Below are 16581 nucleotides of genomic sequence, written 5' to 3'. Positions count from 1 at the left end.
AGTTCTAAAAATAGCTTAAATAATTATGTGGAAAAAATTATTTTACATCAGTTAGAAAAATATTTGAGAGCATTGTGTTTCTTCTGTTAGTTGCAAAGGAGACTTTGGCAGAGGTAAAGAAAGATATATTAGTCTGTGACAGTCACCTTAAATTTTCTTTGGCTTGGCTTCCTCTGAGATATCAACCTTACAGAGTAGCTTCAGTTTGCAGCTCACAATCACAAAATTACCTCTTTCCTATTTTCTTTAAACTGAGGAATATCTGTCCTTATTTTTCATCTTGATGAGCCATTGCAGGAGACATTGGTTATAGAGTCTTAAGGGAAGGTCCAGTGTTGCGTTAGCCAGGAAACCTCACTTAAACTACTTACGTTAGTTCCAAGTGATATAAAGATCAGTGGTAAAAAAACCACCTATTAGTGGTACAAAGACCTGAGACAGCAAAAGAGATTACTCAGCCTTACTTGATTTTCCAATATAAAGACATGCTGTTTTCACAGGACACCCTTGTTTCATTGTAGAGGCAATTACCAAAGTCATCACCTGATTTGTCAGTGTTTATATACATTCTTTGGTTTTTTAGCTTTTTTTTTTCTTCTATCTGTAAGCATTGCAGAACCTTGCCTAGTTACAAAACACTGTTTTGGAATTTGCACAGGATGAAAATAGTTGGGTTTTTTCCCTTCCAAAAATGCTTTGTATGGTATTCATTAACTAAAAGGCAAGAGTATTTAAAAAAAAATTTAAAAGTAAGTACTTGAGATGAATGAGGAAGGGGAAAGGTTTCATTTTTAGCCAGGTTTTGAAACTAAATAAAGAGAAAACAAAAAGGTACAACTTCTCTTGCTACTCTTTCCTAACCTACCATTTGTGAACACTCAGCAACTATTTTTCCCCTACCCTTTTAATTTCCAGCAACAGAAATAACAGAAAGCGAAATAAGCTTAGCCATTCGAAGTATTTGGAACTTGACTGCAGTGCTTGAGAACATAGGTTGCATCCATAGCTCCTCCTTTTAGCATACTCCGTGCAGTTAACAGCATCCCACTTCACTTTTAAGGTTGTTGGACCTTTGGTCTGCTGCCAGGTGGTAGTTGATCTTTTGATATAAGAACTCTTTACTAGCAGAATGCTGAGACTACACAGCAAAAGACAAGGTAGTTGTTATCAGGGAAATGAAAAGAAGATCAGCAGTGTTGAAGTCTATGAGGTTTTGTTATTTCCTGTCTCCTGATTCATGCGTGGAGAAGATAAAAAGCGGCATTTTGCGCATGTCTGTTTATAACAACTTTTTTGTTTTAGAGTCTATTGCAATGGTATGGTATATGAATAAAGTCTAAATGCATGCCTTAGTATGTCTTGCAAACTCTAATTTTGTCTTGTTTCCTTTTTTCCCTTGTTAAATAGGATGTGGCAGCATTAGAGAGCCAGCCTTTACTTGGATTCACAGTCAGTGAAGTAAAAGATGAAAACTCAGAGTCTAGAGTGTTCCATTTACTGCACAAAAACACTTTATTTTACATATTCAAAGCAGATGATCCCCATTCAGCTCAAAAGTAAGAAACTACTTGAATTCATTTCTGTTACATATTTCTAGAAAATTCAGAAGTGGTGAGTGTTCATAATCACACATTAAACATATGTACCAAAGATCTATATTATATTGCATGTAAATGGAAGTTTTAAATTACTTAAAACATGAGGTTCTGGTTTCATTAGGACTTCTGAAATGCTTCTGAAATGAAGGAAGCAGACTCTCTTCGGGAAAAGACTGAACGTAGGAGACTGGGAGAGTCAAAGATAAAATAAGAAATCTTTCTCTTTCCTAGCTCATTCCAGAAAATGTGTTCTAAGAATTAACTGATATATTCCTTTTTTATTTTCACATGTCAATGTTAGTTATTTTTAATGAGTATATATGGCAGTGAAAAATAAAGCAGACACTAAAAGGTACAGGAACAAAGTTTGAAGTGTGTGTGCAGATGCGAATGAGCACCTAGGCATGCTTAATACATTCAGACCAAAACTTGAATTCAAAGAACATTTACACAAGCTGTTTCATTTCAAGTCCTGCTGATGTGTCTGACTTTGGAGTCATATTTATCAATTTATATATTGTGTGTGTTCTATATAAAATAACCTAGAAGCTTGGTCATTAATCAGTAGAAAACATTTGTTACATGAATCTTAGAGTAACCTAGAAATGAGCATAAACGGAATACATGTAAGCTATCTTTCCTATATGCCTGTCTTATCGGCTGCTTTCACTGCAGTTTTGCCAAATGAATTTTATATTAATAAATACATACTAGTCTATTATTAATACTTAAGCATTTAAGTGGCTCCAGGTTTCTACAAATAGAGACATTCTAAAAAACAAGGTGCCCAGGACAACTGAAAATTTTGAACAGCTGAGAACGTGCTTAATGACACTTCTTTACATAAAAAAATCTAGAAGTCTTTATTTGATTTTGGGGAGTATTTTGTGCAGATGCACACAAATGTTTCCTTGTTCATTGAGACACTGTTCTCTTGTTTCCTGTACTATATAAAACAAACTAAAAAACCCCAAGGCATTCAATAGCTTTGTTTTTCTATTCAGACAATGGCTTTTGTCATCAGTAGGAAAACTTGAAATTGAACATACTGTGTTTTACTGAGGCTAGGAATAACATTAAGTACCTTGAATTTTGAGCTTTCTCCAAGTATTTAATATCCTTAGGAGATTTATGCTGAACCTCCAGAATAAATGCTGCTTTGACAGCATTAAAAGGAAAAACAAAGAACATGCCATTGGTCTGTTAGCATCAGTTGACACTATTTTTTCCTGATAGGGCCAAAGAAATATCTGATGCTTTTGTATGAGTGCAGTAATAAATTTTAACAGATGCTTATTTTTCAGTGAGGTTTTAGAAGTCCAGTGCTATGTTCAATGCTTAAGCTGTTTAGAGATTTTTTTTTTTTAATTGTATTCCACTTTAGTTGTTTTTAATGTATGGATGGCAGTGGAAAATACAGTGAGCCTTAAAAAGTAAGAGGTAGATGCTTGAGTTGTGTGTGCAGACAGGCATGAGGACTTACATATGCTTAATGTGTTCATACCAAAAGCTTGAATTCAAAGAACATGCACACAGTTACAAAATTAAATGCTCAGGGCAAGGAAGAGCCAACATCTGTGACTAATGTTTAGATACCCTGTGAATACTAAGATAGGTTTCAATTTCCATGATAAAGATAATTACAGTCTTTGTGTCATTCAGTTCTTGCAAAATTTTCACTCAGGAAAAAAAATCGTCATTATGTCAGTCCCTTAACTTCACATACACAGAGTTCAGCCCTCACTCAGAAGACAGAATTATTCCATTTTTTATTGTATTTGTCTGTGTAGCATCAGGAACTTTAATTTTTTCATCCTTGGGAAGCTGAGGATGTTTATCACCCTCCTAATCAAGTAGGAACAGAAACCACAGCTATAGGGAGTAAAAGTAGCTGAATATTAACTTCGAATTTCCAGTTTGAGACACCTTGGATCAGCTGTTTGGGACTTCCCCCTACTCCCCACCTTTCACCCTGTGACCTCTTCCCTCAGCCCCACTAGTCATCAGTAATGCCCTGGTACCTACTGCAAAAGCAGAGGGCATGGGTTATGCAGACAGCAGAAAAATACCTCAGTTACAGTAGTGTCCTGATTCATCCCAGGTCATGTTTGCAGTGAAATAAGAGAAGGCAGTATTGGAGTTTTTTAAAGTATGCAGCACTTTGGCATATCCTACTTTTTGAGGATTTGATTTGCCAGCTTCACCTGTTTTTTGTGCATGTAACTTCAGTATGGGAGAGGTACACAAAAAAGTTTCTATCGTATGGCCTTGTACCAATACTTAATATGTCGCCAGCAAGCTTTGTATGTTTGGACTCATTGGCATTTGCACTCACAGACCAACTGGTAATGCAAGTATGATATTACTTCTTGTGTGAATCTGTAGCTACTGACAACAGTGAGATTTACTCTTTAATCAGCAACTTCCTAACAGTGTTTAATTTTCTATCAGGTGGATAGAAGCTTTTCAAGAAGGCACTGTCTTATAGCAGTGTCAGCATCATGTCTGCAAATTTAAAGGAAAATATCCAAGGATGGTGGTAAAACAGACTACAGCAACTGTTCAGTGAAACAGAATCCTGCCATCTCAACCTACACAAAATTGTATATTTGTCAGGATTAGGAGTTGTTGCATTTTTAGTGTAAAGTAATATTTTTTTAAAGAATTGTATGTATTTCTGTGTTGATACAAAATGTGTTATTTATTAAATTCCAATGTTTACTTTAATGGGCAGAATTATTTGTGAGGTCTGCATTGAGGTCCAAAGTGCCCATGTCCTCAGAATGGCAGATTGTTGGTCAACAGATTCATAAACTTTATGCTTTAAAAAAAAAAAAAAAAGGCAAAACACATAACAGATCTGTTGCAATTGTACAGTTCCTCATGATTTGTGTATAGGTCTTGAGCTGCTGATGTTCATTTAGCAATTTAGCAAGAACAGATCAGTATAGGAATTTCACAGATTTTGGATCTTTGTTGGCTATGTAAGCTCCTTTATGAGAAGTTGTATGATATTGCTGCTCCTTTCCTTGAATGGCAGTTGAAATCATGCATACCAGTTCATTAAAACAGTACAACAAATTCTGTATCACAAAGGCAAAATACAGTTCAATTATTAAAAAACAGAAAAGGGAAAAATATTTTAAAACAGACTTTGCAATTACAGGGATAAGGCACTAGAGCTCTTAGAGTACTACAGAAGCCAAAGAGACTAAATGAGTTATCTTCAATAAATTGGAGGATATATTATCTTTTATGTTTCCACTAGTAATTTAAAGCAGAGTAAAAATACATTTTTGATAATCAGAGAAAAGACAAAATATCTTATTTGTTTCAAAACTTTGTGTCACATGAGTTCTGTATACAAAAATGAAACACTGTATAAACTATTGTTCAAAGAACATTAAACAAATATATGCACCCTCCTCTCCCAAAATTTTAAACTATTGTATATTTAAATATTATTTTTAAACTGGAATTGCCATACCAAGACAACACAGCTTTGTTAGTGCAGAAGGCATTGAAAATGCATACCATTCTTTGAAATACCTTTTGTTTACAATATGATTTGTTTTCTTTGACACTTTAAAACATAGTTCAGTTTTAGGTGTTTGGGTTTTGTTTTTTTTCTTTAAGAAAATCATCAGCATACCTCATTAGGAAATACTTACTGATGATTCTGGTGCATTTATTCTATTTAACTTTGGAAAGATTTTTAACACTGTAATAGCATAAATGGAACTAGAACTATGAAAAGCACATGAAAGGAAGCCATTTTTATGTCAAATGCGATGCATGTGTAGTCAGTTAATTTTACTACTTGTCGGTAGTCCTCTGAATCAAGCTGGTTTTGGTGACAGAATTAAGAGCCATTAACTTTCAATTAATAGTTTGAATACGCATTAATAGCTATTCCGTGGCCTCACAATGGAAAGAGAATAGATGATGGAACAGTTAGTAATTATGACAGAAAGGCCAAGAATGAAAATGGAAACCAAAATTCTCTTATTCTCTCAAATACCTCAAGGTCAGGTCTAAGATACTAACAGAGCTCTGAAGAAGCTTGATTTCTTAGAGCTTCTGTTAAGTCAGTAGTGGGCTTGGAAGTCAAATGCTTAATATTAACTATACAAGTAATTTCCTTGGCTTCGAGCATTTCAGTAGAGTACCTTATGAATCAGGGACTTAAAGTTGTAGATCTGACTTTCCTCAGGAACGCTAGAGATTTGACCAGATAATGTTGGAAATTAAGTAGGACTGATCAAAGCCTTTATTCTCTTTTATTGTAATACAAATGTGCTAAGTGAATACTTTTCTCTTATTACATATAAAGGGCCTTTACTTAATTTTCAAAACCAGCTGCTCACCAAGCTAAATAAGTTATTAGCATGTCTCTTCAGGATGATTTCTGCCATGGTTTTTACTGTATCCAAAACTAAACCGGTATAGATGTGATGTGTCTCTTCCTGTTGATAGTATCAAGGGGAAGAACTTCTTAATATTTTCATAGGGACTGCACACTAATGAAGATGGCAAGTCATGAACCAGCAAATGAATCAGAAATTTGGCTAGGAGCCAGCTAATTTAATTTCAGTTTATGGTTTGATATATTCCCTGCTGCCAAACAGAGCAATAAAAGTCAAAACATACTGAACAAGATGCCCAAGTTCTGCCTCGTGTGACATCAAGCTACCTCTAGAGGATTTGGTGCAGAGTGAGAAAATAGTTTAAAATGTTCTGTGATAATCAGAGGACTTCTTCCAGAAGTAGCTGAATAATCAAAAGATCTGTGACAGAAATAGATTGGAATGGAGCCTTAAAAACAGTAGTATACATATTGCAGTCTAATTCTGTGTTAAATAAATTGTCTTTGTAAACATGTTTGAATATTTCTTTTCCTTTTTCTTCAGCATTAGTGCTTTGTGTCATATGAAGAACCTGCAACACAGGCATTTGCATAACATTTTCAGATGGTTGCTTTTCAAATTTGGTCTGTTTCTCCAATTCACATCCCATTTTGATGCATTACCATTGAAAGTAAAGTATTTACTTATTGATTTGACTAAACACTAAAGCACGACCAGAAATTTTTAGACACTTGGCTACCTCCTCTTATAAGAATCTATAGTTCATAATTAATTTAAGATTGGTTAGCAGAATATGAGACAAACATTAGCATTGAATATTAGTTCTAACATTTTTATTCATGGATAAATTAAAGGTTCTAGGATCCTGAATTCTCTTTAACTTAAAACTGTATTTTGTGCCCAAAGGACTTAAAACAAATGGATAGCTGAGCAGCTATGGAACACATTTTACTAAATATTTTTTGTGCGTGGAAACTTGATTATTACACTATGTATATTACATAATAATGTAAAGAGATATTTGGAAAGACACATTCAGTGCATTTGTTTGCCATAACTGCTGTCCCCCTGCATTTACCATCCAAATAGCCTTTTATTTGAAGCAGTCCTAAATCATACTGTCTAAATGTAAGAATAGAATCTTTATTTTGTAAATGAAAACAGTTCAAAGCTGTAAATATTCCTGTGGTTATTCATCATTTTTGTATAAATAAATTCACATTACTTGAGTCTGCATCTTTTTTTTTCTTTTTAAATATGTTCAGGTCTTACATATTATGTAATTTGTGTATTCAGCGATTTTCAAATGGCAGAATTTCTTAAAATTATCTTGCACATCAGTCTTGCTTTAAAAATCATACTGTGTTTTGCCCTTATGAACAGAAAACAGCCTGAAAAGGTAGGCTGTGTGGATAGACTAACACTGCTGCTGGATCTGACCACCTGAAACAGTAGTTTTAAGTGAATTATCTTGCTTACATCAGCCAAGACATTGGCTGTGCAACAGTGTGTAGTGACACACTCTCACTACCAAAATCGCTGTCTTTGCTAAAATATTTCCATCTTCTTGCTCTCCCATCTTTCCTTAGCTGTCTCTTGCTGTCTAGTTCTTCACTTTCTGTTCCCTCTTCCCTAGCTCACCAAACTAAAAACCCATGCTTTTGCAAGTTCACAATGTTTGTTACCTATAAAGCTCTTCCACAACTAGGTGCAGGCCCATGCTGGACTGTGGCTTGCAGAGAAAACGGACCATCAGAAAAATTGCCCCTGAGCAGCCCCACCTGTAGGACACTGAGCAGAGAGGTCTCATCTCCTGAAGCCACATCCCACCCTTGGGGCATGACAGCCCTTCCAAGCTTCAGTAGCCCAGGAATGAACTAGCCCATGTACTATAAAACAGTGTGATTTTCAGGTCTATGAGCACGAACTAGCTGTTGCAACAGCTGACTAGAGTATATTAAACCATTAATGCAGTATTCTTGAACATTTATCAGTGGAGAGAAGATAGTTCTGGAGCATATGATACAGGATGAGAGGACTATTCTCTAAGCTTCCTGAAGAGAAGACATGCCCAGAGGAAAGAAAGCATCCTAAGAAACTATCATTCTAAAGAATTAAGGGAGTTAAGTCTATGTGAAGGTCAAATGAAGGGTGTTACATTAAATCCTTTTGCAAAATCCAGTTCTGCTGTATCAGTGAAAGTATGCCTGAATCACAGTCTCTGTTGGCATCAGGTCCAGCACTTGGGTCACAACAACCCCAGCAGGCTTGGGGCAGGCAGAACATGAGCCTATGTGCTCAGGTGGCCAAGAAGGCCAATGGCATCCTGGCCTGTATCAGCAATAGTGTGGCCAGCAGGACAACAGCTATTGTCCCCCTGTACTCGGCACTGGTGAGGCTGCACCTTGAATCCTGTGTCCAGTTGTGGGCCCCTCACTACAAGACAGACATTGAGGTGCTGGAGCAACTCCAGAGAAGGGCAATGAAGCTGGTGAAGGGTCTGGAGCACAAGTCTGATAAGGAGGGGCTGAGGGAGCTGGGTGGGTTTGTTTAGCCTGGAGAAAAGGGGCCTTGGGGGGACCTTATCACTCTCTACAACCACCTGAAAGGAAATTGTAGCCAGGTGGGGGGCAGCTGCTTCTCTCAAATAACAAGGGATAGGACAAGAGGAAATGGCCTCAAGTTGCACCAGGAGAGGTTTAGATTAGATACTAGGAAAAATTCTTCACCAAAGAGGTGGTCAAGCAGTAGCACAGGCTGCCCAGGGAAGTGATGGAGTTACCATCCCTGGAGGTATTTAAAAGATGTGCAGAGGTGGCACTTTAGGACGTGATTTAGTGGTGGACTTAGCAGTTGCTAAGTTAGCAGTTGGACTCAATATTACGAGGTCTTTCCCAACCTAAATGATTCTATGAGTATTTTAGCAGGGCCTATAAGTATTTTAGGAGGGCCTGTAAGGAGAGATTTTTCTATCAGGTTAGTTATGCTGCCTTCTTATACTTCTTTGACATATATTTGAAAGCAGTTTTTTGAAAACTTGCAATAACAGCAGAAAGGGGTTTGCTTCTCTCCATGGTTTCGATAGGGATGTGTCTCTTGTAATCCTGGCTGACAGAGCTATATGGACATGCCTTCGTAATACAGATCAAGTATGAATTGGGTCATTTCAAAGCATGTTCTACTGGTTACAGTGACATTTCTGCAGTATTGAGGATATTAGAATACTTGGCTGAAGTAAGTTTTGGTGCAAATTATTTGATATTTGTTAAATGAAACTGCACTAAGCTCTGTCATTTAGAAAGTGGATGTGTGGCTCAAGCTAGTTTGGGAAGTGACAAGTACTATAAATCGAGAGTGCTGCAACAGTTGACACTTTCAAGAAACGCTTAGCAAGTTAATTGCGCCGATTTAAAAATTCTTCACTAAGTTCATTTGCATTTGGCATTTGGGAATGTGTTTGATCAAAAAGTAGAATATGAGGCTTGCAAGTACTGACTGAACTAGTGATCTTGAGTTAGGGTAGATAGATTCAGGTGCAGCTGTGGGACTGGGAGTGGGAAGAAAAGCAGTAAAGGATTTGAAAGAGCGTGAATGATTTTATTAATCTTAATACATAAATTTGCTTGTATGCTTTGGGGTTTTTTCCTATCTCTGCTGCTCAGATGTTGATGCTTATGTCATCTGATTGAGTAGAAATTGAATAAAATGGTCTAAATTATTTTCAGATTGTGAACTTGCACATACAGCCCCAGTGGCCTACATGATCTTGAAGTTGCTGCTGATCTCTGATCACTGTTAGACCATCTTTGTTGAACAGATGGAAGACAAAGGGTGAAAAGGGACATATTTAAAGTATAAAATTCTTATTCGAAATCAAGGTCATTTAAAATAATTAGCATAAACACAACTTTGATCCAAATGGATGTTGAGACACAGCCAGAACAGAAATAAATTGTTCCTTTGGCACTACCCCAGCAGGAATGGGCACTCTTTAGCAGCCAGGCTCCCCATCACCTTCCCAAAGGCAGTTCAGGGTAGCGCTGACATTTAACGAGATGACTTGCTGCTGCCATGCAGGTGAAGCACAGCTCTTTCAGACATAGCTGGCTGAACTGACTGCACCAAGTGTTGTGTGTGCCTCCATCGTGTTGCATGTTTCAATACCGATCCACCAATCTTGCCTATGGATCTGCCTCAGGGCTCCTGAAGGCCAAAAGCAAACTGCAAATCTGTGATATTCAAAGCTGGCTCATCCCTGTGTCCATGGAGAGAACTGCAGTTCTCCGCTTGCAGTGGGGAGTTGGAGATTTGTGCTCCCCACTTGATGGGCATGACACTTGAGTACTGTCTTCAGTTTTGGGCCCCTCACTTTAAAAAGGACATTGAGGTGCTGGAGTGTGTCCAGAGAAGGGCAACAAGGCTCATGAAGGGTCTAGAAAATATGTCTTATGAGGAGCAGTAAGGGAGCTGGGTTTGCTTAGTCTCAAGGAGGCTCAGGGTCTCTACAACCTCCTTCATTGCTCTCTACAACTACCTGAAAGGAGGTTGTGGTGAGGTGGGGGCCAGCCTCTTCCACCTGCAGTGGCTGCAGTGAGATGACAACAGGAAAGGGCCTTAAGCTGAGACACGGGAGATTCAGATCAGATATTAGAAAAAAAATTTTGCACTGTTAGGGTGGCCAGATATTGGAATGGGTTACCCGGGGAGGTGGTGGAGTCACCATCCTCGGAGACGTTTAAGAGGCGTCTGGGTCTGGCGCTGGGTGATGTGGTTTAGAGGTTACAGTGTTAGTGCTGGGTGGACGGTTAGACTGGATGACCGTAAAGGTCTCTTCCAACCTTGATGATTCTCTGATTTTACGACACTGCCCGCAGGGCTGGCGGAACGCCTCGGGCTGCGGTGCGGGCGCTCCAGCGGGGTGCTGCAGGGCCTGCCGGCCCCCGCTGCCCACGGCATCACCCGCCCAGCCCTCCCGGCCGGGCCTGGCCCCGGCCCCGGCTCCGTTAGCTGCTGCTCCCCCCGCCCCCACCCCCGCCGCCGCCCGGCCCGGCGCGAGCGCGGGCGCAGGCGCAGAGCCCGCAGCGGGAAGGGGCGGGACGGCGGCGGGGGCGGGGTCGCGAACTCTGACCCCCGGGAGCGGAGCCGCTGCCGCCAAACAAACCCGCCGGAGCGGCCGCGGGTCCGCCAGGTGAGCGAGGGACCGCTGGCAGCCGAGAGACATCCTCCCCCCAGGGGCGGCCGAACGGGGAGCAGAGGCAGCCGCGGCCGCGCTTAACGGTGCGGGCCCGCCCGGCTCCTGGCCGACGCCCCCGCGGAGCGTGGAGGGGAGCGGCGCCCGCCCCGCCCCGGGCCCCGGCGCGTCCCGGCCCCGGGCGGCCCCGCGCCCCCCGACCTTTCACCTACAGGAACAGCTTGCCGCTCCCGCCGCCCGGCATCCGGGTGGCGTCGGCTGCCGCTTCCCGCGGGCGCGGCGGGCTCGGGAGCCGCAGGGGAGGCGGCGGCGGGCGATGGCGATGCCCCGCTCGAGCTGCGCCCCGGCCCCGCGCAGCCATTTTGTGCGGGGGGCGAGCGCGGCGCTGGCCCCGCGAAGCCCCCGGGCAGGGCGATGCCGGGGCAGCTGCCGGGGCAGCGCGGGGGGGGCTGGGCCGGGCGGGCCCGGGCACTGCGCTGGGGCTCGACCTCTGCGCGTCTCCCTTTCTCCCTCCTCTCCGACTCCACATTCCCGGGGGATACCGTGCGCTTCTCCGACTCTTCCCGCCACTCTGTGCCTGCCGACGGCATCGCCCCGCCGGTTCGCTCCTCATATATCCCAGGCGGCTGTCTGGGTATATTCGGGTTAAGAGAGCGTGACCAGCGCAACACCCGGTATTATTTTTGTTGGGTCAGATGACCCTGCCACTGTTTCTTATTTTGTCTCGTTGGATGGGGTATTTCTTCTAAGCTGCGGAATTTGTGAATTCTTTATTTCTTCAGTGTTGCCATATATTGCTTTAAGTGTAAAAAGCACGGCGTGTACCACAGGATGCGCTTACATTTGCACGTTGTGGAGGGAATAGAGGAGATGCCGTGTATTGTGCAAGTGAACTTACACAACAGGAGAGGAAAAAGTCTTGATACTGGTTTTACTGCAAGACGAGTGTGTGGACGTGATTCTTGAAAAACTTAGTTGGATATTCGTTCTTCTTATGTGCAACCTCTGATCCGAAGTTACTAATTTCAGCAGAGTGGACTTGGGAAAGTGGTTTAGTAGCAGGAAGAGCTGCATTCACACCCATCTCATAGAAAAACAAGATGGCAATAATTCAGGTAGTTTTCTGTATGACAGCTTCCTAGTTTTGGAATCAGCATTATGTAAGTAGAAATAGAAGTATCAGATGGGTGGGAAAACATCACAGTTTCTGTGCTGGTCGAGGCAGCATTCATCTGGTGATGCATTCTTCTACACTTGATAATTTTTGATGGCTTTTTCTGTAACAGCATTTTTACCTGAAAATAATTTTATGAGTATTTCTCCCAACCCCGCTTTAGGCCATGTAGGCAGTTGCGACACAAGATGTCTAGCAGAGCATTTAGCCCACCGCTTACTCCTTGCTGTACAACTTTGTTCAGGGGCGCTTGTTTGAGGGAAGTCTTAAGGCCTGTGAAATGTGACTGCTTCTCTCTGTAGCTCTTTCTCCAAGACATTGCAGACCATAACTGAGGTTACCCGGAGGGGTGTACAGTCCTCAGCTGCTTCTGTGGTTCCTGCAGACTGCTCTAGCTGAATGGTTGGACACCACTTGCTAAGTCTGCTGCATTCTACAACAACAGATTGATGCTTATTACAGAAAGAATCTATCGCAGTAGATAAATTAACTAGCTTTAATTTTTTGTCCTCAATTCTTTTTAATATTTCTGGTTTTCTTCCTGGTTGTATTTTCTTGTGAAATGTTCTCTTAAAGGGAACGAGTTTTGTGGGACTTCTGATATCTTTAAGAATAACCATATCCCAGGCTAGATTGTGGGATAGGAGGGAAGATTCGCTTTTTGTTTGTTTGGGGTTTTTTATGGTTTTGGCTTTTTTTTAAAGCCTACCTTGATTTTTCTGTTCAAGTTTCTTAGCCTCTGAAGACAAAGCCTTAGGCAGCATGCGTAACTCTGAAGCTGACATTGATTTTGGGGAAAATGGGTTGGACCAGATGAACTCCAGAAGTATATTTCAACATTAATTATTTCATGATTGTATTCTGTTAATAAAGGGCGGGGGGGGGGGGGGCAGCGGATGGGTCTGCAGGGGTCTGAGACCAAACAAAACCCCACTGATATTGTAGCATGCAGTTAAATAGTTCATGTGTGAAGTACAACTATGGAATGCTTACAGCTAATGTGCTAGTCCAGTGAAAACTGGCTTTCACCTGTAATGTAAAATCCAAAATTTACAATAGTAAGATTAGTCTGTTGCCTGTGCTTTTACTCAATTTTTATTTGATTTATTGTGTACTCTCAGTATTATGCAATTAAAGTTTTTGCGGTCAGTGAAATTGCTGGAGTTTCCCTAGAGTTTGTGAAGGAAAGCAGTCTTCCTAAAGAAAGTAAGCTGTGTTCAATGTTTGGGTCAAAAAGCTGAAAAAAAGCGATACCCTTTGCTTAAATAAGGGAGCTTAACTGTGTATAAGGAATACAGTGGCATTGCAACGGTAATGTGTACATGTTTGTTCTGCTGGAGGACTAAGTGTGGATCTCAGCTGGCACTGCTGCAGCTGGTAGAGGGTGTGTGTGTGTCTTTCCTGCTGCAGCAGCCAGCCTGGCTTAAGCAGTTATAATAGAAGCCTTTGCTAACCTGAGTTATTTTGGCTGATGCAGGTCAGGGAGCTCTCAGACTTGTGTTAACATCCCTTGGGAAGGAGCGTAAACTGCTGGGGTAGGTGCGGGGCCCACAGGCTCTGGCTGGCACAGCTGTCTGCCTTTTTGTCACACACAGGATGCAGCATGCAACCCAACAGTGACCAGGAAACTAAACTGTACCTGGGATACTTTCTGGCAAAGCTTTTAACTTTTTTTTTTCTCTCAGTGCTGTTTCAACCTGCTTTTAGCACTTTAAACTTGTGTCTGTACATTATCGGCATAAGGTAAGCTGCTGCAAAACAGAATTTTATCAGAATTTTATGGATAAAACTGCTAAGGTACAGTTAATTGAATTGTTACTTTTGTGTATTCAGACTTGTCTATATTTTTGCCCTTCAGTTAGCAGCTTTTAATTCTAGAGATTACTGCATTGGTCACCAAAATTGGAAATCAACAAAGTATTTCTTTTTTGAAAAATCAAACTTGTTAAAATTCTAGTTCTCTGAGAATGGAAGATGGCATGAGCTTTCTGAGCAAGTCCTGTGTATCTTATGATGCAGTACTGTGGATTTTTTAAGGAAATACATTCCTTCCTGAAAATCACAGTGTAGGAACTGCCTTTCTATATGAATATTTAGATTAATTTTGTTGACTTTACCAGGCCTTTTCTAAAAGTCTGTTCAGATTTCTTTAACTTAGATTACTTTTTGTTCAACTTGATAGTATGCCAGGCTGGACTAAGCGCAGTATTTGTCTACCTTTGTAGGAAGTTAAACTGGAAACTTGAAAAACATTAATTACCAAAAAGCTAAAGCCAAACCTTCTGCTATTGTCATATTAGCTCTAATTAATTGTTATTTCATTCCAAAGAAATTGAGGTTGCTCTTTATAATTTAGCAGTAACTTTGTGGTGTGAGAACTGCCCCATTTATTTTGGTAATACATTTGCTTTGAAGTATTAGCAGAACAGTGTAAGTGCCAACATGACTAGTGGTTTCGTTCATGACTGACTTAATCTGAAGGTTTTTTGCAGGGTGTTTTTCACACATTTATAGAAATTAAAAAAAAACCCAAACCCAACAAAAATCCCTACAGACACGAAAAAACACACCACCCCTAACAAAATCTAATCCTGTGGAGTTGATAACAAATTTAAAAAAAAGGAAATCATAGAATGACTTTGGCTGGAAGGAAACCTTGAAGATCATCTCATTCCAAATTCCCTGCAGTGAGCACGGACGCATTCCACTAGACCACGTTGCTCAGAGCCCCATCTGACCTGGGATTGAACACTTCCAGGGATGGGGCATCCACAACTTCTCTGGGCAACCTGTTCCAGTGTCTCATCACCCTCACAATAGAGAATTTCATTCTAATATCTAATCTAAACCTACTCTCAGTTTAAAGCCATTACCAGTTGTCCTGTCACTACATGCCCTTGGAAAAATTCTCCATCTTTCTTCTAGGCTCCCTTCAGGTACTGGAAGGAGGTCATCCTGAAGTCTCTCTTCTTCAGGCTGAACAATTCCAATTTTCTCAGCCTTTCCTCACTGGAGAGGTGCTCCATCCCTCTAATCAACTCGGTGGCCCTCCTCTAAAGAAAAGCAGAGCAGAGGGGCAGAATCCCCTCCCTCGCCCTGCTGGCCATGCTGCTCTTGATCCAGCCCAGGATGTGATTGGCTTTCTGGGCTGCAAGTGCACATTTCTGGGTCGTGTCCAGCCTCTCACCCAACAGCACCCCCAAGTCCTTCTCTGCAGGGCTGCTCTTAATCTGATCATCCCCCGGCATATTTTACATGAAACAGTGTCAACAGTGATGTACTGGAAGGATGCGTGTGAAACTCAGTTTTGTTGTAGTGGGTTTTTTTTGTCTAAAGGAAGTTTCTATGGATATGAATATATGCAAGTTGTAAGAGTTGTGTTATTATTAGTAGTTGAAGAGGTTTACTGATTTCCATAGTGTACCTTCTGGTATCGACTACCTTGTCTATGGCTGTAGTTCAGGGAATACTCCAAATGGTAATCTTGTGTAACACTTGCATGGGCAATTTGGCACAATAGATAAGGTGATGTAACATGGGCTTTTCCCCAAAAAGAAGTGGTCTTTGTTCTGCTTCTACCTGTTTTTCCTGTGTTATGTTTAACAATTGTTAGGTGCAGGGTGAATAAAGTCTGAAGATGAGCTTACCTTACAGCTATACGACCACAAAGGCAAATGCAGAGGGGGACAAAAACGTCAGCCAGCAGTCGGGCTATCTCTCGCGAAATGCTGTAATTATACTGTAGGGGATGTACTGTCTCCATGTGTTCAGAAAGAAGGGTTTGCACTTGCTATGCTGTGTTGGTGTAATCTTTGTGTGCCGGGTAGAATGGACCTGGCTGAACCTAATCCAGTGAATGGCAAAGTCTTCAGTCAGATGAGCTTCCTGATCTGGTTCGTTGTGCAGCTTCAGCTCTGGTGCAGGGAACAGTTTGGGTTTTTTCTTACTTCTTTTGCAAGCTTCAGGTGGAGATGCGGGCTGTGGCTGACATTACACAGGGCAGCTTGACCTAATTAAATGCCTCTCCTTACCTAGCTCTGGCATGTAGCCAGTGCTCCTGTGAGTGGAGACAGCTTGCAGACAGCCCCCTTGCCTTTCCTCCTCCTTCCTTTCCCAGTTTGTGGGGCTGGTGAGCTCAATCAGCTCACCTGTAGCTGTTCAGGTGGGTTCTAGAGATAGCATGATGAAAGCAACAGAAGCCCAGGCCTAAAAATGAGGCTATCCCTTGGGTGGCCCAAACTGTAAGAATGA

The 16581-nt window shown here is 41.3% G+C and overlaps 2 protein-coding genes across 4 annotated transcripts in view; both read left to right on the top strand.

Moving 5' to 3' along the window:
• The window catches only part of FGD6 (FYVE, RhoGEF and PH domain containing 6), a 79957-nt gene extending 72763 nt beyond the window's left edge, over positions 1 to 7194 (top strand). Inside the window, exons 20-21 of the mRNA XM_027679904.1 lie at positions 1408 to 1556; positions 4050 to 7194. Coding sequence (XP_027535705.1) covers positions 1408 to 1556; positions 4050 to 4086 — 186 coding nt within the window. The 3' untranslated portion in view covers positions 4087 to 7194. The remainder of the gene's footprint in view (positions 1 to 1407; positions 1557 to 4049) is intronic.
• Positions 7195 to 11046: 3852 nt separating this feature from the next.
• The window catches only part of NR2C1 (nuclear receptor subfamily 2 group C member 1), a 50889-nt gene continuing 45354 nt past the window's right edge, over positions 11047 to 16581 (top strand). For all 3 annotated transcript variants that reach the window (XM_027679901.1, XM_027679902.1, XM_027679899.1), the window contains exon 1: positions 11047 to 11153. The gene's annotated coding sequence lies outside the window, so the exon portion shown is untranslated. The remainder of the gene's footprint in view (positions 11154 to 16581) is intronic.

The sequence above is a fragment of the Neopelma chrysocephalum genome, unplaced genomic scaffold (genome assembly GCF_003984885.1).
Source record: "Neopelma chrysocephalum unplaced genomic scaffold, ASM398488v2 Primary Assembly neopelma1_59, whole genome shotgun sequence".
Classification (NCBI taxonomy): domain Eukaryota; kingdom Metazoa; phylum Chordata; class Aves; order Passeriformes; family Pipridae; genus Neopelma; species Neopelma chrysocephalum.
This window is presented reverse-complemented; position numbering and strand designations above follow the sequence as displayed.